The 19,459-nt window shown below is 54.3% G+C and overlaps 2 protein-coding genes across 2 annotated transcripts; one reads left to right on the forward strand and one right to left on the reverse strand.

The window, feature by feature from the left end:
• Window positions 1-1,432: 1,432 nt before the first annotated feature.
• CHCHD5 (coiled-coil-helix-coiled-coil-helix domain containing 5) lies at window positions 1,433-4,052 on the reverse strand. The gene is made up of 4 exons (XM_065655030.1): window positions 3,971-4,052; window positions 3,750-3,890; window positions 3,165-3,316; window positions 1,433-2,249 (listed from the first exon to the last, which is right to left on the reverse strand). Coding segments are annotated over exons 1-3 (294 nt in total). The 5' UTR covers window positions 3,973-4,052; the 3' UTR covers window positions 1,433-2,249; window position 3,165.
• A 113-nt stretch (window positions 4,053-4,165) lies between these two features.
• On the forward strand, window positions 4,166-19,458 carry ATP13A1 (ATPase 13A1). The gene is made up of 26 exons (XM_065654967.1): window positions 4,166-4,490; window positions 5,637-5,726; window positions 5,996-6,186; window positions 6,511-6,583; window positions 6,873-7,028; window positions 7,143-7,212; window positions 7,809-7,915; window positions 8,516-8,645; window positions 8,919-8,974; window positions 9,522-9,648; window positions 9,855-9,992; window positions 10,149-10,269; window positions 11,154-11,311; window positions 12,032-12,207; window positions 12,331-12,441; window positions 12,947-13,072; window positions 13,378-13,486; window positions 13,951-14,150; window positions 14,809-14,905; window positions 15,736-15,917; window positions 16,174-16,288; window positions 16,510-16,706; window positions 17,460-17,602; window positions 18,093-18,204; window positions 18,423-18,566; window positions 18,854-19,458. The coding sequence occupies exons 1-26, from the start codon at window positions 4,173-4,175 to the stop codon at window positions 18,962-18,964; spliced, it is 3,558 nt and encodes a 1,185-aa protein (XP_065511039.1). The 5' UTR covers window positions 4,166-4,172; the 3' UTR covers window positions 18,965-19,458.
• Window position 19,459: the final 1 nt, after the last annotated feature.

A 19,459-nucleotide genomic window follows, 5' to 3' on the forward strand; every position in this document is an offset into this window, starting at 1 on the left:
TTGATTTAACCAAGAAACTTTTCCAAGGGAGCTGGTAAACCGAGGAAGGAACAATTTCAGGTGTGACCAGCACCCCAATCCTTCCCCCCGCGGGAAGGTTCTGTCCCGTGACGTTATTTTCCACTTATATCAGTAGCGAAAGTACATTCTTTATTCGTATTTTCTCAGAAAGCATTTCTCTCCTCGATCGCAGACGGCAACGGGATGGAGCAGCTTCTTCCCCCTCTCTGCAGTAACAAGTGAACTGAACCCCGGGAGAATTTTGCTCATGGGTGACACCGGCAGCTCGGCGGTTAATAATGTGTTAAAGCAAGAAATAATAGAGCGGCTCAGGCTCCTGAGGAGGAGGAGGACGCAGAACTGGGCTTACGAGGGGGCCCAGCGCACCTTAAACATAATGAAAAATGGCTTTTCTGCTGACAGGCTGACATTTCAATACAATGTCAACAACATGGAAAGCACCTTCGCTCCGTACAGCGGCATCCTTAATAAAGCCATTCGTGGCACAGGCGTTTGTGACTAATGGGGATAAATAAAACCCCAAAGACTCCCTAAAAATAGATTTCTCCTCCTTTTCTGGTAGCACTTGCCCTCTCCCTAAATTCATTTTGAAGCGAAGCTACCGTCACCTTTTTCCTCCCAACTTTTCTGCCAGGGGATAAACCAGCTCTTTGCATTTCAAGCACAAAGGATTTGATAAAAGGGAGCAAAAGGAGTTTTCTACAAGCGTGCATCGATGTTTTCAGACGTCACCCCGGCATTTTCCTTAAGTTTCCGTCGCTGCTGAAATGCAGCCGCTGCCGTGAGACGCCCAAAGCGCCGCCGTTGTAAAATCTCAAAGCGATCGACTTAAATCTGTCGTCCCTCCCCCAGAAGAGTTAAAACTCTGCCCAACTGCAAAATGCCAAGCGGTGTTTGCCAACCGCTTGGGCTTAGGCCTGGCTCAAAGTCAGGATTAATGTGCCCCAAGGAGGGGGTTTGAACCCCTGGGAACCAGGTCAAGCCAAGTTTCCCCATCTGCACCTTGCCCTCTCTTAGAGGTACAAAAAACCCCCTCGTGAACGCGGCAAATCTCCGCTGAACGCTCCGAGAAAGACTCTGCTGGTGCCGTACGTGAGAATTTCTGCTCCCCGCACGCTTCTGGAAACCGTGGGGGGTTTGGTTCCCTGCAATTCTTCCAGAAAACCAAGTTGCTACTGAGGACAGAGGCAAAGCTGCTCCTGGAAAGCTGCTTTTGTACAATTAAGTCGCAGCGGCTCGTTTCTCCTCCCTCAAAGCCGGGCTCGAGTGCCCCAAAGGACTTTGCGAGGTTTCAAACTTTGGCTGGGGGAAGGTTCTCAGCCCCACATCACAGACAAGACATTAAATAACCTCACAGCCCCCCAAAGCTCTCCCTCCCCAGAGCCCCGGGTCTCAATCCACTTGTTAGACCCACCGTTGTTTTCTTGCATTGTTTTAATTTTTCTTGTTTTCCACCAGTTACAGCCCAGAAACTGCCCCTCCTTAGAGCTGGGCTTTATTCCCGGGTGAAAGGACAAGGGAGGTGGTCCCTCCGCTTTGCAAAAATCTCAGCTGCGCTGTGGACGGAGCGGTCGCTGCTCGGAAATCCGCGGTTTTTCTGCCGTCTCCGAGACTCCCTCTGCTGTTCTAAACCAGCAGAAGAGCCGGGGCTACAACCCCGCACGGCACCCCCAAAACCGGGAGCTGCACGGGATGTTTTCAAGCGGGAGATTTACGGGCAAAGAAACGTCTCGGGAGTTGGTTTGGGCTCAGGGAGCAGCTTCTGTCATCGGTGGGAAAAGCCACGAGTGGCTTTGGATCTTGAAAAGTGGGGGGGTTGGTTTGTTTTTAAACATTGTGCTTAATTACCGAAGGAAGCGTCAAATAGACCGCAAAAATAGAGGTAAGGGCTGATTTTAGCTTTCGGTTCTTATTCAAGCACATCTGCAGCTGCTGCTGATCCTTGCGTGTCGCTTCAAGACAGTTCTGTCGTTTATTTACTCCTAAAGTTTTTAGAGGCAACTGGGCAGACAAAACCCAGCGTTACCGGCACACGAGCGCTGACGGGTCAGGAACATCCCGCTCAGCGTCCAGCGCGGCGTGAGCGGAAAAACCAAGAAAACCACGTGGGGCTGCGCTTCGTTTCTCGGAGGGGAAAACCCAACCCGGCCAAGCGCTGGGACGATACTCCAGAGCACAGGAAGATTTTTCGTTTGCTCCTGAGGATGAATTTTAATGCCGAGGGTCCCCTACAAATAAAGAAAAACACAAATAAAAGCATCAGGCAGGTCCGTGCGGGTGCAGCACCCTCGTTATGAGGGACAGGCGATTCCCAACGGCCATTTCTGTACGGTTGGCAACACGTTATTTACTTTAACGTCGCTCCGTAGACATTTACAAGATGCGAGTTGACTTATTCCAACAAAACCGATCCATTTAATTCCTGTACTAAACCAATGACCAGGCTGATTAACACATTTGGACAAAGATCGTTATTTGACCTCCCCAAAGTACTTTCATCCCAGAGCCTTTTGCCGCAGGGTATCGACTTAATCCGACACCGAGAACAAAAATAACATTTAGAGAAAGACGCTGTTGCGTTCACAACCGTAACGGCCCCACACGCATCATGTACAGCCCCTGATAACCCAACGAATTACCGCTTTTAGCCCAGATAAACTGCCCAGCTGCGCTCTCTATTTTTCTAAGACAGGACGGGAAGGCGGGTGGGAGAAAAATAGGGGCCTCTGTGTATTTTAGGCTGAACTGTTCCACTCCAGCTGCTTAAACGAGCAGCTCCCCAGCAGACACGGTTGTCAGGCTCCAGACCGCAGCCTTTCAGTGCTTAAAAGGGGACAGTAAGATGGGGATGGACTTTTAGCAGGGCCTGTTGCGACAGGACAAGGGGTGACGGTTTATAACTAAAAGAGGGGAGGAGATTAGGCTGGATATAGGAAATTTTTTACGTCGAGGGTGGTGAGAGCCCAGGTTGCCCAGAGAGGTGGTGGATGAACCATTCCTGGAGACATCCCAGGCCGGGCTGGACGGGGCTCTGAGCAACCTGAGCTGAAGATGGTGGAGACTGGACTAAATGAGGTTCAAAAGTCCCTTCAACCCCAATTATTCTGCGATTCTGCGAAAACGCCCCGCAGCCCGACACCCACCTCAGGCCGAGCCCTTCACCCGGTCGGCGCAGAGCAGGAAGGCGTTGACGTGGTCGCTGCAGTTGATGACGGAGGCCTCGTTCTCCTTCAGACACTGCTCGAAGGCGGCGAACGGCCCCGCGCAGTCCCGCCGGATCTGCTGCACGATGGGGCTGCGGGAGAACCCCGGACCCTCAGCTCTGGAACCCGACCGGCCCCACGGCCCGGCCCCACCGCCCCACAGCCCAGTCCAGCCCATCCCCACCGCCCCACAGCCCGGCCCCACCGCCCCACAGCCCGGCCCCACCGCCCCACGGCCCGGCCCGGCCCCACCACCTGGCCCCACCGCCCCACAGCCCGGCCCGGTCCCACTGCCCCACGGCCCGGCCCCACCGCCCCACGGCCCGGCCCGGCCCGGCCCCACGGCCCAGTCCAGCCCATCCCCACCACCCCACAGCCCGGCCCAGCCCCATCGCCCCACGGCCCAGCCCCACCGCCCCACGGCCCAGCCCCACCGCCCCACGGCCCGGCCCCACGGCCCCACCGCCCCACGGCCCGGCCCGGCCCAGCCCGCCCCCGTTCCCCCCGCGTCCCTCCCGCACTCACTGCGCGGCGGCGCAGCGGGAAATGCTGAGGCGCAGCCCGTGACAGTCACGCTGCCACGACGCCGGGCTGGCGGCCACGCAGCGCCCGTACTGCTCCATCTCGTCGCGGCAGTAACGCGCCGTGATCTCCAAGGCCGCCTGCCTGCGGGGAGACAGCACTGTTAACGGGGCGGCGCGGCCCAACCGAGCCCGGCCCCCCCGCCGCCACCGCCTACAACTCACATGCCGCCGGTAAAGCGCCGCCGTGCGGACGCGCCGTTTCCGCCGTACGGCTGCGCGGTTTCCGCCGTACGGCTGCGCGCACGCGCAGTCTCGGCGGTGCAGCGCTCTGATTGGTCGCTGCTCAGGCGCCGGACGCCCCGTGCGCCCCCACCTCACCCTCCCGCCGGAAGCGGAAGTGGGTGGCTTGCGGTTTTCTCGGAAGATGGCGGCGGCCGCGCCGGCTCCGGTGGACGAGCTGGTCTCGTCGGTCACTCTGTACCGGCGGCGGCCGCGGCTCCTCCACGGCACCGTGTTGCCCTTCGTGGCGGGGCTCTACCCGGCGTGGCTGTGGCTGTGGGGGCCGCGCGTGTGGGCGGCGTGGGGAGAAGCGGCGGAGGAGGAAGGGCCGGGAGCGGGCCCGGGCCCCGCGCTCCCCGAGGCCGCGCTGCTGGCGCTCGCCGCTATCGGCGTCGTTCATCTGCTCACGGCGCTGTCGGGGCTGTGGTCGGTACACGCTCACTGCGCCCTCACCTGCGTCCGGGTGAGCTCCTGCGGGACGGGCCGCGCCAAGAGGCCTCCGGGGCGGCTCCCGGGGGGCTCCTGCCGCTGCCCCCGGGCTCCTTGGGCGGGGAGGAGCTGCTGAGGGCGCGGGGAGTTCGGGCTTCGGGGAGAGGGCGTTTCTTGTGGCGTGGCAGAGTGGAGAAGGTGCCACGAGGGCCGGTAAGACGCAGGTGCGATGGGAGCGGCTGAGGGAAGTGGGGGGTTCAGCCTGGAGAACAGGAACTGAGGGGAGACTCCATTGTCCACAACTACGTGAGAGGAGGGTGGAGCGTGTCGGGCTCTTCTAAGTGACAAAACAAGAGGAAATGTCCTCAGGTTGCGCCAGGGGAGGTTTAGATTGGATATTAGGAAAAAATCCTTCACGGAAAGGGCTGTCGGACGGTGGTGGAGTTACCATCCCTGGAAGGGTTTAAAAGGATTCTTAGGGACGTGGGTTAGTGCTGGAGTTGCGTTATGGTTTGACTCAATGATCCTGTGGGTCTCTTCCAAGTGAAATGATGCTACGAAACGCTTTGCATGGCGATGCTTCTCCCTCGGGCAGTTAAACAAAACCTTCAGGAAAAGGTTCTTCCCCCGGAGGTGCTGGAGCACCGAACAGGCTCCCCAGGGAGGTGTCACGGCCCCAAGCCTGAGGGGATTTGAGCCGCGTTCGGCCAACGCCCTCGGACGCGTGGTGTGAATTTCGGGGCTGTCGCAGAGACCGGAGTTGGACTTGATGATCCTTGTGGGTTCCTCCACCTCAGGACATTCCGTGATGATTCTCTGGGGGAAGCTGAGTGTTCAGGGCTGGACCCGGCGGCTTTTGCTGGTGTCGATTGTTCCATCTTTTGATGATGGACCAGCCGGTTGCTGTTTTTACCGTTGCTGTTGTAACCGTGTCTCACTGGGAGCTCTGTCTCAACCGCGAGTGAAGCGCTGAATCTATTTCTCGTGGTTGTACGGTACGATTTTGGGGGTGGATCGTGCTAATTGGAACGTTTTTTATGCTGACAACAGCAAAAGCACCTGGCTGCACAGAGCTCTTTTCTCCACGTCTCTCGCCACAATCCAACACGGATTCCTCGCACTTCGTTAAAACCCGGGGCCTGTGATGTGTGTAACGAAGTGTCTCTCGTTTGCGTTGCAGGAGCCTTGCGCTAAGAAAGCCACGTTGGCCAAAGTTGTGCCCACCCCAAACAACGGGTCAGTGGAGCTGGTGCCGCTGCACAGAGACCAGGTGAGGTCGGGAGCAGAACTGACCCTCGTCCCTTGAACCGCCGCGCGGATTATCAGCTTTAACTTCAATAATTAGGGGAAAAATCCATCAAAAGCGTGGACGTTCAAGATCGCGCTGTGTTTCCTGGTGTGCGTACCCCGAGCAGAATCATAAAATGACTAAAGATTTAAGGGGGTTGAGGTTTCTTCCTTTTTTTCACTGCAGCTTTTGAGTGAAGCCTTTGGGGTGTGCTCGACTTGTTTGGTTTGTTTTTCCCCCCTTCCCTGCAGGGTGAGGACGGGCAGGAGGCTCTTTCCTTTGAGTTTCAGAAAATCAAATACTCGTATGAGACAGACGGCAAGAAACAATTTCTTCCTGTGGCTTTTCCCGTGGAACATCCGCTCTGTTACTACCAGAACGCCCGCGGGTACCAGGAGGACAAAGAAATCCGAGCGGCGGAGAAGAAATATGGCACAAACAAGTACGTTTTCCAGAAAGTATCCTGGTTGGTCAGGAAAAACGGTGTTGAACCAATTCCAGTCCTGTTTTTTTTTAAATTTCAATTATTCCCGGCACTTCAAATTCCTTTAAGGACAGAGAGCTGTATCAGACCAAGAGGTTTCCTCCAGGGTGGGCTGTAAATGGGAATTAATTGCATATAATAAATTAACCGAATCGAAGGAGTTGAAAATAGGGAGATTGTGGATTTTCTGGTCTGAGACCTGAGGCTGCAGGTGACTTTTGGGTTGGGATTTTGCGGTGAATCTGCAAAGTTTTGGTTGATAAGGATTCAATCCTTTCCCAGGGCTGAGATGGTGGTGCCGGAGTTCTTGGAACTCTTCAAAGAAAGAGCTACAGCTCCGTTCTTCGTCTTTCAGGTAAAATAACCGAGCAAAAAGAGATGCAAATGCTTCTCCCTGGTAAAAATGAGAGAATTCCTTCAAATCCTGGCTGGAGAGCCATAAATCAACCGGCAGCTTTCTAAAATCTGAGACCGATTTTACTTCTGGGAGTGACCTTGTAGCTTCCTAATGAGTGATTGTGATTTTTTTCTGGCTTCCTACAAGCCAATATTTACCGAGTTAGCGTAAAAATAAATCCCAGCAACGAAAGGCCTTTGTTTTCTGAGGGACGTCGGGGTAATTTCGGCGTCGCGTTCCCCCCCAGGTGTTCTGCGTGGGTCTGTGGTGCCTGGATGAATATTGGTACTACAGCGTTTTCACCCTCTCCATGCTGGTGGCGTTTGAAGCTTCTCTGGTCCAGCAGCAAATGAGGAACATGTCGGAGATTCGCAAAATGGGCAACAAGCCGTATATGATCCAGGTAATCAGACCTGGAGGGGATTGTGCGTGAAGTTTTTGACTTGCTGTTCCCTTTTGCCATCCTTTCCCTCTGATCCTGGTTCCTAAAGTGGTTTTTTTTTTTAATTTCCTACAGGTTTACAGAAACCGCAAGTGGCGCCCGATTTCCAGTGATGAGATTATTCCCGGAGATATCGTTTCCATTGGTAATGGTTTGCTCGATGGTTGTAATGCAAAGCTTGTTTAAAAATCAGGTTCTTTGCGGTGCGTTCAGTTGTGCGGTGATTGAATTAGGTGTAAAATCCTGACGGTCTCGGTCGGGCACTGTTGGGGACTTTGATTCGTAGGTGTCACAGTTCAAGGGTCCAAGAGGTTAATCCGTGTGCTGGATCTCTTGGACCCGCTGGCTGTCTTAAAGGTAAATTCTGAGATTAAATCTGTCTCAGATTCTTCAGATTGTGAAGGTGAAGAGTTCCCTTCCTGCTGACAATATTTTCCTGGAAGGGGACGGGCGGATCTGTCTCTTAACCATTTCAAAGTGGTTTCACTCCCAATTGTGGTGCCGGTCTTTGAAGCCTGAATGACAATAAGAACAAAACGATTTGATTTTATACTTTCCTGGTCTCGACAGAGACCTAATAACCTCCAAACCTTCTCATTTCTCAGCGACGCTGGGGCAGACTTGGGAGGTTCGAAGCTTTAGGGATCTCCCGTCTCTCACCCAAACCGCAGGAGAGCTCTGCCCCGCCACGGCCAAACGCTTCTGCCTTTGAGCTTCTCAGTTTTAATCTGTGAATCGCAGGCCGATCCCCTCACGAAAACCTGGTGCCGTGTGACGTGCTGCTGCTCCGTGGGAGGTGCATCGTGGACGAGGCGATGCTGACGGGAGAGTCCGTGCCGCAGATGAAGGTCTGTGCGACGTCCTCTGCGCCCTCCCCTCGTTGCAACCCGCCCAAGGGAGAATATTCGATCCGCTGCGGCGTTTCCGAGTGCGAACGCATCTCTTGGTGCGAGCGCCGGCCTGAGCGACCCGCTCTGTTTGTTACCGGCTCCCTGTCGGTGATTGATGGGCTCCGGTAAATGAGAAACGGAGACGGCTGGTTCGTCTGGCGCTGTTTCCAGCCCGTGGGTCCGAACTCGGTCATGCGGGCCCTGACATCGCCCTCCCGCGCATTCCCCGCTCTGGATTCCTTCGGCTGGGTAGAGGTGGGAGGAGGAACAAGCGCAGAGCACTTCAAAACCCCAAATCCTCCTTTTTGTGACTTAAGTAATGCTTGCAGAGCCTCTCTTGCCAAATTCAGCGTGCCGAGGGTGAACTAGGCCCTCGAAAGCAGCATTTCCACAGATGCCAGGCCCTAAACCCAGGAGCTGAACGGTCTGTTAAGGTCTAAATTCAGCTTAGGTCGCTTTGGCTGAAGCTGAGAGCGTCACGTGGGATAAAACCAGAAAATAATCCTTTAAATTTGCTTGTTCGGAGCTGTGATTCTGAGCCTGAGCGTTGTCCCGCAGGAGCCCGTGGAGGATCTGAATCCCGAGCACGTCCTGGACATGCAGACGGATTCCCGGTTACACATCATCTTTGGGGGAACCAAAGTGGTGCAGCACATCCCTCCCCAGAAAGCCAGCACCGGACTGAAACGTACGTACCTGCCCGAATTCCCTCGGAGAGGGCGCATTGTGCACTCGCAGATTTATTTCCGACAGCTCGATGCGACTTTTGCAGGGTGTTATCGAGTTATTTTCCTGTCGCTAACAGTTTACTGTCGTTATTTGACTGCCGTGATATTCTACAATATTAAAGTTGACTCCGTCCCCTTGCAAGCGAGAGGAGGGTGCAGCTTTGAGCGCGTCCTCCCTGCGACAAGCCTAGAAAAGATTTGCGCTGAATTTATAATCTTAATTCCCGTTGCAGCCGTCGATAACGGGTGCGTGGCGTATGCTCTGAGAACCGGCTTCAACACATCCCAGGTAAGGCGTGAACGCGCCTTCTCGCCGCAGTGATGCTGGTTGTGTCTCTAGCACTCAAATCCTTGATGTACGGCAATGGGAAATATAAATCAGGGCATTAAAATTACCTGTTTGCAAGAGGAATAGATAAAGTTGGTGAAATAGATACAGAAGCCCAAGGGTTCCTGTTTGTGAGCGGCCACACTCTGCATGTGCTACAGCTCCTGGTTATCCCTGTTTCTGTGATTATAATTGTTAGGAAAGGCCATTTTAGTGTGTGTGTAGAGATTGGAGATATGAAACTGAGCTTTTTCAATTGAAAATCAAAGGCTGCTTTAAAGAAATCATCAACTTAAGTGATGCAGCACAAGTCTGAGGATTTTTTAAGGGATTAATTACCAGCGACTGGGCTGCTGCCTATTAAGAGGATCGCAGAAATGGGAATAATTTTCAGGCTCTGGCACCGAAACACCAGAATGTGCTTTTAAACTTGGGTTTCACCGCTATATTTAACGAACTGCTGCGTGCTGCAGAGCGAGCTTCTTGCCCTCAAGGCTGTTCTTTGCAGGGGAAGCTGCTCCGTACGATCCTCTTTGGGGTGAAGAGAGTGACGGCCAATAACTTGGAGACCTTCATTTTCATCCTGTTCCTGCTGGTCTTCGCCGTCGCCGCTGCCGCGTACGTCTGGATCGAAGGTGAGATTTCTTCACGGCCCTTTCCGGGTCTCGACGTGGGATTTGTACCAAAACTTCTGGGACGGTCGAGGTGATTTCTGAGAGTTAAGGATAGCTGGCTTGGGCTGTGTCGGTGGTTCAGACGAGGTTCTGTGCGGTTCTCGTCTTAGTTCTGGGGGACGCACGGATTAAGGATGAGGGGTACAGGTCTCCATCTCGTTCCGTAGGCACCAAGGATCCCAGCAGGAACCGCTACAAGCTCTTCCTGGAGTGCACGTTAATCCTGACGTCGGTCGTTCCACCCGAGCTTCCCATTGAGCTCTCGCTGGCTGTCAACACCTCGCTCATCGCTTTGGCCAAGCTCTGTAAGTACCGAGCCTAAACGCAGAAACAAAAATAGGATCAACTTCTCGTGTCAGGGATGATGGGAAGGAAATGAGCGTGAAATTACAGCTGCTGAGCATCCCGTCCTGGCTTTTTTGGAGCTGATCTCTCGTGGAATTTCCTCTCCTCTCTCCCAGATGTGTACTGCACAGAGCCCTTCCGCATCCCCTTTGCCGGCAAAGTGCAAGTTTGCTGTTTCGACAAAACCGGCACGTTAACCAGCGACCACCTTGTAGTGAGAGGAGTAGCTGGGCTCAGGTAGGTCCTGCGTGGTTTTTCGTACCTGATTTTTAGAATCATCGAATCGTTTTGGTTGGGAAAGCCCTTCAAGATCATGGAGTCCAACCATAACCCAACCCCGGCACTAAAATGTCCCCAAGAGCCTCCTCTGTTCACCCCTCCAGGGATGGCGGCTCCAGCACTGCCCTGGGCAGCCTGTTCCAACGCTCCACAGCCCTTTGGGGAAGAAATTACCCCAAATTTCCACCCTCAGCCTCCCCTGGTGCAAGTTGAGGCCGTTTCCTCTCCTCCTATTGCTTTATTTTCCTTGTTCTGGGCTATGGGAACCGTGGGGACTCCTCAGACACAACTGAAATCACATTCCCGTGGCGAAGAGAAGATAATCGGGGATTTGGAGAGTGAAATAAGTGGATCAAGCAGGTCAGGACAGACTGAGTGGATCAGGACTTGTAATTTAATTGTGTTAGGGGCTCCTTGCGCAGGGTTTTTCTGTCACCGAGGTCTTCGTGGCTCCTCTGTGCGGTAACATCCTGCATTGTTATTCCGTGGCCATAACGAACCGTCCTCGACGGCTCCACGCCACAGCACAGACGTCCGAGTCCTTTGACTCTAAAGCTACTTCAGTGCATTAATTCAGGCCCCGTTTCTGGTTTTCTGCTCAAATCCAGCTTGCTTTGGATGATGGGCAAAAATTATGGGCTTTGGCGCCGTTCGCAGTTGAGACAGCGCCAGGTTTCCTCCGGCTTTGATCTCCCCGTGAGAAGCTCCGCTGTTTACTGCGTTAGAGCAGGAATTTTTTCGCTGGGAAAAATTCCAGAGTTTGTCCGAGATAATGTGAATGGGCTCCGTCAACACAAATGGTCTCTGTTTGTTTATTTTTTTCCTAATTTTGAACGCTGCAGGGATGGGAAGGAGGTGACGCCGGTGTCTGACATTCCCGTGGAAACGCACCGAGCCATCGCCACGTGCCACTCGCTGGTGCAGCTGGACGACGGGACGCTGGTGGGAGATCCCCTGGAGAAGGCCATGCTGATGGCCGTGGACTGGACCTTAACCAAAGGTAAAACCCGTTTCCAGCTCCGATACCCGAGCCCCGTTTGCGCCGCGGCGGCTTTTTTGGGGAGGCGACGATCGCAACGCTGGTTTTGTCCGTTCCGAGCGGGACGTTATCTGGTTTATGGACATTCGAGGAGTGAATTCCGGCTGGTGCGATGCCAGCAGTGGAAATCCCCGCCCTGCGCGTCTGCGGGGCAGCAAACAGCAGAAATCTGCTCTCAGATCCCTTGTTCTGCAGCTGTTTGGTGTCTTTTAGCTCTCCTTGTCCTGACTCGCTAAAATCAGAGCGTGACCGGCACAACCGCAGCGGTGAAAACACAACAATGTGGGCTTTAGCGTCTCTCGGGAGGCTTTTTGCTCTGCGGTCTTGTCTTTTGCGTTCCTGGGCAGCTAAAGGAAAAATCTGCCACAAATACGATGTACATATCCCGCTGAACCCCACGTTGTTGTGGTTTTTGCTTCTGGATTTTTACCTGTGATGATAATACACGCTATAAATGCACCTTCTGCCCGCCGTGTCGCTGTTCATAGTGACGCACACAGGCGTTCCCATCAGTTATATCCCTTATTTGTGCGCACGAGACTTTCCAGCTCTGTATTATGTCTAAAGAGAGGAAATTTGTATGATCTTGGTGACCTGTGGGTTCCTCAGGGACCCGAAGGGAGGGATGTTGCTTTTGATACCAAGAGACCTTTCAGGATTTCCTGATCTGTTTGTTTCCAGATGAGAAAGTTTTCCCCAGAAGTATTAAAACTCAGGGACTGAAAATTCACCAGCGCTTTCATTTTGCCAGTGCCCTGAAAAGAATGTCTGTGCTGGCGTCGTATGAGAAGATCGGCTCGACTGATCTCTGTTACATTGCAGCTGTGAAAGGGGCCCCGGAGACGCTGCACAAAATGGTGAGCGCATCTCCCTGGGAGAGGAAGGGCCTTTTCTACCTAGTTAACGAGAAACGCTGAAATATCGTACAAAATCACGTCTGGAACTCTATTAACGTGATGTTTTTCCTGCGTCTTTTCCAGTTATCTCAGTGCCCGAGCAACTATCATGCCGTCCACACGGAAATTTCACACGAGGGGGCGAGAGTGTTGGCCCTGGGCTACAAAGAGCTGGGACACCTCACTCACCAGCAGGTATTTCTGTCTCGTTCAGCCTTCAAATCCAAGTCCTGTTAAAGAAAACGGAGATTTTTGTGAGCGGGGAAGAGGGGTTGGGACTCTTTGGGGATGCGGTTGCGCAAAGCTGCTCTGACCACGTTGGTTTTTACCATCTGGATCTTCTCGGTGTTGCTGCGTTGTGCTCCCGGCTTTGAATTCCTGCGCGTTATCGATCAAAACTTCTGTTTCCTCGTTTGTAAAGCAGCGACGGTTCTTTCCTTGTAACAGCTGAGGAGGCTTGATGCTGAAATTTTAGCTGTGAACCCGGTTTTACGTGGCGATGGGCATGTGCAACTGTTTCCAGGGAGCTCTGTGCCAAAGAAGCTTTTTTTCTAGAGCAGCTGCGGATGCTCCGGGCTCGCTCCGCGCATCTCAGAGCACCGGTCGCGTTTCTGGCGATGCTTTAATTGCAACGAAGCGCCCAATTGGGAAAGAAAACAGAGCAGCGGGTAACGCTCTGCTTGCCGATTTGCCTTGGCAGGTGAGAGAGATGAAGCGCGAAGCTTTGGAGTGCGACCTGAGGTTCGTGGGATTCATCGTGGTTTCCTGCCCTCTCAAAGCCGACTCCAAATCTGTCATCAGGGAGATCCAGAACGCGTCACACCGTGTAAGCGGCGGCCTGGGAGCCGTGGACTACGGGATGTGGAATTTCGGGACCGAAAGCCTTTGTGGAGTGAAGACAAAGGCTTCCTCGTGGTGAAAACAGGGAGATTGTGTTGATATGATGTTGGTTTTGCTTTGGGATTTGCTCTGGCCCAAAGAAAAAGCCTTTTGCAGGCGAATTCCACCTCACGGGGAACCTCAGCAGCACCCAAGCTGTGCGGAAATCTTTCCATCCCAAAGAAAAGTCGCCGTGAAGTGCTGCTCACCCCCCCGAGACTGATTTTTTGACCCTTCTCGCTTTCCCCTCAGGTAGTGATGATAACAGGAGACAATCCGCTCACCGCCTGCCACGTGGCGCGGGAGCTGCATTTCCTCCAGAGAGAGCACACGCTCGTCCTGCAGCCTCCCGGGAGCACAGGTAACCCGTCCCGCGCCCAAAACAGCTCCACGTTTCGGGGGACAGCGGCCAAAGTATCCGAGCGATTCCCCGCGTGATGCTGACGGAGGAAACGACTCGCTTGCCGGAATCCCGGATAACCTTCCGTCCTCCCACGCTCTCTTTTGGGGCTTGGGGTGCTGTGCAAGCTGCCAGCTCCGAAATGGAGTTGTCTGAGCACCAAAATCACCGAAATAACAGCAGCTCGGAGGCCTCCTTGCTGCACGGGTTCCGAGGGAAGCCGAGAACCACGTCTGTGATGGCAGAGAAGCCACGTAAAGGCTGTTTTGAGCTGGGAGGTGGAGGTGCCGCCGTCCCGAGAAGCGAAGTGTCTCGCGTCCCTACCACCGAGGGGTTGCAAACGCCAGGATTTGGTGTCTTTTGGGCGGCAGGGAGCGTTTCTCAGGGCCGGGCGGGTTGTCTCGATCTCTCGCTTCTCTCGGCAGGCTCCGGCTGGCAGTGGCGATCGGTGGACGGCGCCGTCGCGCTCCCCGTCCTGCCGGCGTCCCTGCGAGAGCTGACGCAGCGCTACGACCTGTGCGTGACCGGCGAAGGGCTCGCGCACCTCCAGGCTCTGGACAAACAGCGGCTGCTCCAGCTCATCCCGCACGTCCAGGTGTTCGCCCGAGTGGTGCCGAAGCAGAAGGTGAGAGATTTCGGCCGCGCGGAAAACCCCCTTTTCGGAGGGTTCCCCGCAGGGCTCGCGTGGAGCCGCGGAGGTGCCAGCGAGTGATTAACGCTAAAGCCGTTTTCACGAAGCAGCAAGAACCAGAGCTCAGGATGCGTCCTAAGAATCCTGAGCCCCTTCTAGTTCTGAATTCCTAAAACTGAGCCTGAAGGCGAAGCTTTTGGAGGGAGGAAAGGCTGAGGAGCTGGGGCTCTGAGCTGGAGAAGAGGAGACTGAGGGGTGACCCTTCATGGTTGTCAATATGGAAAGGGGGAGCGTCAGGAGGATGGAGCCGTTGGTGACAACAGCGACAGGACAAGGGGCAACGGGTGCAAACTGGAACACAGGAGGTTCCGCTTCAAGATGGGAAGAAACTTCTTCCCGGCGAGGGTGCCAGAGCCCGGCCCAGGCTGCCCAGGGAGGCTGTGGAGTCTCCTCTGGATTCATTCCAACCCGCCTGGTTCTGTGTAACCTCATCAGGGACTGGGCTGGATGAGCTTCCGAGCTCCCTTCCCCTCCCTGACATTCCGGGATTCTGTGTGATTCTGCATACCCAGCGAGTTCCTTTAGAACAGAAGCGCTTGCCCGGGCCGCTGTGCCTTGGAACCGGTTCTCACCGCGCGTCTCTGCTCCGCAGGAGTTTGTAATCACGGCTTTGAAGAGCCTGGGCTACGTCACGCTCATGTGCGGGGACGGGACCAACGACGTGGGAGCTCTGAAACACGCGGACGTGGGTGAGTCCACCCGCAGCCCCTCTCGGGGTTCGGCTGCTGTTCCTCAACGCAAAGCGCTCGTTTCTCTGGTGTTTTGAGGTTTGCGGTCGATTCTTCCTCATCTTTTTTCCCCCCTAAGCTTTACTTCAGCAAACGTAACGCGTCTGAAGTCCCTGCCCTCTGGGTATAAATAGCGGTTGGGACTCCTACTTGGTGAAAATGCTCTGCCAGTGAAGGGATTACACCCCTTTTTCCCTGCAGCTCATGTTTTTACCCTCTTATTAACTCCTTTTTTCCCTGCAGCTCACGTTCTTACCCTCTTATTACTTCCTTTTTGCCTGCAGCTCAAGTTTTTACACTCATTGCACCCCGTTTTCCCTGCAGCTCACGTTTTTACGCTCATTACACTCCTCTTTCCCTGCAGCTGTTTCTATCCTCTTACTACATCCTTTTCTCCCTGCAGCTCACGTTCTTACCCTCTTATTACCTCCTTTGTTCCCTGCAGCTCATGTTTTTACTCTTATTACACCCCTTTTTCCCTGCAGCTCACGTTTTTACCCTTATTACCTCCTTTTCTCCCTGCAGCTCATGTTTTTACCCTTATTACACCCCTTTTTCCCTGCAGCTTGTGTTTTTACCCTCTTACTACCTCCTTTTTTCCCCTGCAGCTCACGTTTTTACGCTCATTACACTCCTCTTTCCCTGCAGCTGTTTCTACCCTTATTACCTCCTTTTCTCCCTGCAGCTCACGTTCTTACCCTCTTCTTACCTCCTTTTTTCTCCTGCAGCTCGCGTTTTTACCCTCACTCCACCCCTCTTTCCCCACGGCTCACGTTTTTCTGCTCTCGCAGGGGTGGCCCTGCTGGCCAACGCTCCCGAGAGGCTCCCGGAGCGGAAGAAACGGCCTCGGGACGGTGCCAGTGACGGGAGATCCGCGTTACCGGCCGCGGCGAGTGGCGCCGTCAAACCCACGTCCCGTGGCGCCAAGCACAGGGTCCTGTCCCAACGAGAGGAGCAGCTGGCCATCCAGAGGGTTGGTAACCACGTTTTTCACTCCTCCTTTCTCTTCGTTCCTCCTCCGGTTTACCGCTAATTGGCGAGAACTGGAAATAACGGCGCGTGCTGGGAAAAGAGCGGCTTTGCTCGGTCGGGCTTTTCCAGCCAGTCCTTGAGAATTCGTGGAGGTTTCTCAGCCTCCCCTTTGAGCGGGGCTGTGGGAGAGGACGGTACAAGATCCCCGTGGATCCCAGGCGCGGTAACCGCCTGGATCTCGCTCTTATTCCCCGCAGGAGCGGATCAGTCAGGTCCTGAGGGACCTGGAGGAGGAACGCGTGCCGGTGGTGAAACTCGGCGACGCCAGCATCGCCGCCCCCTTTACCTCCAAGCTCTCGTCCATTCAGTGCAGTAAGTTTGCGCTGGGCACCCATCCGCACCTTCCCCGCGGGGAGCACATCTAGATTCCAAAAAACCCCAAAACGGAGGGGGCGGGGTGGGGAGAAACGCCCCGCAAAGCCGTAGCGTCGCCCGCTGTGTTTGCGGAGCGGCCCCGGCGACGTTTTTTGGACGGGGGCAAAGCCCCGAAACCAGTTTCATTTTTCCAAACGCCGCTTCCTCTTGCTCCTCAGTCTGCCACGTCATCAAGCAAGGCCGTTGCACGCTAGTGACGACGCTGCAAATGTTCAAGATCCTCGCGCTCAACGCCCTGATCCTCGCTTACAGCCAGAGCGTCCTTTACCTCGAGGGGGTGAAATTCAGCGATTTTCAGGCCACGCTGCAGGGGCTGCTCTTGGCCGGCTGTTTTCTCTTCATCTCCCGCTCCAAGGTGAGGGCAGGACACGCGTCAGGATTGCCCAAGGAATCCCCCTCTCCAAAAGAAAAAAATCGATTTATTTTAACAAGCGAACGGTCCGCAGCGCTGGTCGGGGTGAGGGGGTTTTGTTTGGGTTGGGGATTTGGGTTTGGTTTTTGTTCGGGTTGGGGATTTGGGTTTGGTTTTTGTTTCGGGGTTTTGTTCGGGTTGGGGATTTGGGTTTGGTTTTTGTTCGGGTTGGGGATTTGGGTTTGGTTTTTGTTTCGGGGTTTTGTTCGGGTTGGGGATTTGGGTTTGGTTTTTGTTTCGGGGTTTTGTTCGGGTTGGGGATTTGGGTTTGGTTTTTGTTCGGGTTGGGGATTTGGGTTTGGTTTTTGTTTCGGGGTTTCGTTTGGATTTGGGATTTGGGTTTGGTTTTAGTTCGGTGGTTTATTTTTGTTTTTTTTTTGTTTTGCGTTGCGGTTTTTTTTGTTTGTTTAATTTGGGGCTTTTTTATTGTTGGTTGGTTGGTTTCTTGATGGGTTTTTTGTTCAGATTTGGGAGACTCTCAAACAAAGGAGCAGCTCATGATTTCAGGCTTATTCCTGAACTTTTGTTCAGGTTCTGCGAACGGGTGGGATAAACAGTTTAATCAGGGCTGTCACGAAGCTTTGCGGCGGGGTCTCACATCCACCCAAAGTGAAATTCTCCCCGGCGTTTCCCCCGAAAGGCAAATTCGAGTGGGATTCCGCCTCGAGGTGGTCGAACCCGCTTTTCCTTTCGCAGCCTTTGAAGACGCTTTCCAAGGAGCGCCCGCTGCCCAACATCTTCAACCTGTACACGGTGCTGACGGTGCTGCTGCAGTTCCTGGTGCATTTTCTCAGCCTGGTGTTCCTGTACCGCGGGGCCCAGGCGCGCAGCGGCGCCAGGTCAGTGGTTTTTCCCCCCAAAACGGGACCATTTCAGCGGCAATCGGAGCAAAAGGAGGCCGGAGAGCGGCCTCCCTCACCACAGCGCGCTTCCTGCGAGCGTTTTATCGAGTATTAGGAGCTTCACGCGGTAGGCGCGGCCCAAAGAAGCATTTTTGAGTTGTGCATCAAGCGCGTCGTCAGGCAAAGGTGTGATAAAACCCATTAGAATACATGTAATTTTTCTTTTGTGCAAAAGAACCCTGTGATTAGCAGCGCCCGCGGCACCTGCAGCTCCGCTCTTAGCTGCGCGAGCACGCTGGTTGGGGAGCAAACTGGTTTTACACGAGACTTCGAGAAACCGCGGTCAGCGCCAGGGAAGCTCCGTGTTCTGGGCTGTGCTGAGCCTCGTCCCCCCCGTCTTGTGCCTCGTCCCCCCATCTCTGGCCTTGTCCCACCTCGTCCCCCCGATCTCGGCCTCATCCCCGCTCTGGGCCTCGTTCTCTTGCAGGCAGGAGGAGTTTGTGGATCTGTACAAGGAGTTTGAGCCCAGCCTTGTCAACAGCACCGTCTACATCATGTCCATGGCGATGCAAATGGCCACGTTCGCCATCAACTACAAGGCAAGTCACGCTTAAACTCCCGTCTCCAACGGCACCGGAGAAGCGGTTTTTGCAATTAAGGTGCAATAATATGGAACAAATTGATCTTTAATGAACAAACTACATTTTGTCGATGCTCTGCGGGGGGTAAAACTCTCCTTTTGCACCATTTGGGAAGGGGCCAAGTGTCCCGAGCTGCGTCACGAGCCTCTGCTGATGGTTTCTCGGTGCTGTTTCAGGGCCATCCGTTCATGGAGAGTCTGCAGGAGAACAAACCGCTGCTCTGGAGCATCGTCCTGTCGGGACTCGCCATCGTCGGCCTCCTCACCGGCTCCTCCCCGCAGTTCAACGAGCAGTTCGGCCTGGTGGAAATCCCCACCGAGGTGAGCGGGACAGCGCAAATCTGCGGAAACCGGGTTTGTAGCGGAATATCGGCCAGATAATAACTCGCAGGAGCGCTAATTATAAAAGAGCTCGAAGTGCGAGGGTAGGGCTGCGATCCCGCTGGGCGTTTTTTCTCCAGCGTGCTGTGGAATTTTTTTAGAATTTAGCGATTCATGTGACAGGAGGAGCTTCGAGCTCTAGTTCGGCAGAGGCCGATGGCACCGAGGCGCCAAGACAGGGAGGAAAAAGGGGATTAACGGGGTCGCGTTTTGGTTTTGTTGCCTAGTTCAAGATGGTGATCACGGAGGTGTTGCTGGCCGACTTCTTCCTCGCTTTGTTGGTCGACCGAATTCTACAGTTCCTGCTGGGCAGCGCCAAACTGAAAGTGCCTTCGTGAGCGGGATCCGACTCAGCACGACACCCAGGGCCGCGTTTCGCCGTCGCCGGAATGGTTCTTTCGACAATAATTCAAGTTACCGGGAAGTTTTTCTTCCGAATCACGTGGAAACCACCTCTGCAAACGAGCCCTGACTTTTTAAAATGTTTCTGGGACGTCACACCGAGCGGCAGGGGGTTTTGTACAAACTGCCCTAAACGTTATAAAGGAAACACGCGCAGAATTTGGTAACTAAAAGGAGAATCGCTGTATTTTGAAAAGTGTTTGGAACTTCCTTTGTGGGGGTGTGAGAGCCTTGGGGTGTTTTTAGTGGAGGGAGAGGCTGCGGGGTAGGAAAAAGCCACAATAAACGCCCTCGCGGAGGGAACGACGCTCGGAATAAAGAGATAAAGCGGCTGCGGCGCTGCCGGCCCGTAGAACAACCGCCGAGAACTCCCCGTTGCGCTGCCGTATGCGCCCTGAGTTTCAAAACCATCCCAAAACCACGCAGGCAGG

Source organism: Caloenas nicobarica, chromosome 36, assembly GCF_036013445.1.
Source record: "Caloenas nicobarica isolate bCalNic1 chromosome 36, bCalNic1.hap1, whole genome shotgun sequence".
Taxonomy (NCBI): Eukaryota; Metazoa; Chordata; class Aves; order Columbiformes; family Columbidae; genus Caloenas; species Caloenas nicobarica.

What these genes read in the sequence shown, in the direction of transcription:
- CHCHD5 (XM_065655030.1), bottom strand. An exon ending in TCCCGCTGCGCCGCCGCGCA is followed by an intron (nt 3,317 to 3,749) that starts GTGAGTGCGGGA and finishes GTTCTCCCGCAG; the next exon opens with CCCCATCGTGCAGCAGATCC.
- ATP13A1 (XM_065654967.1), top strand. Translation starts at nt 4,173, where the DNA reads ATGGCGGCGGCCGCGCCGGCTCCGGTGGACGAGCTGGTCTCGTCGGTC. An exon ending in TCTTCATCTCCCGCTCCAAG is followed by an intron (nt 16,707 to 17,459) that starts GTGAGGGCAGGA and finishes TTCCTTTCGCAG; the next exon opens with CCTTTGAAGACGCTTTCCAA. An exon ending in CGTTCGCCATCAACTACAAG is followed by an intron (nt 18,205 to 18,422) that starts GCAAGTCACGCT and finishes GTGCTGTTTCAG; the next exon opens with GGCCATCCGTTCATGGAGAG.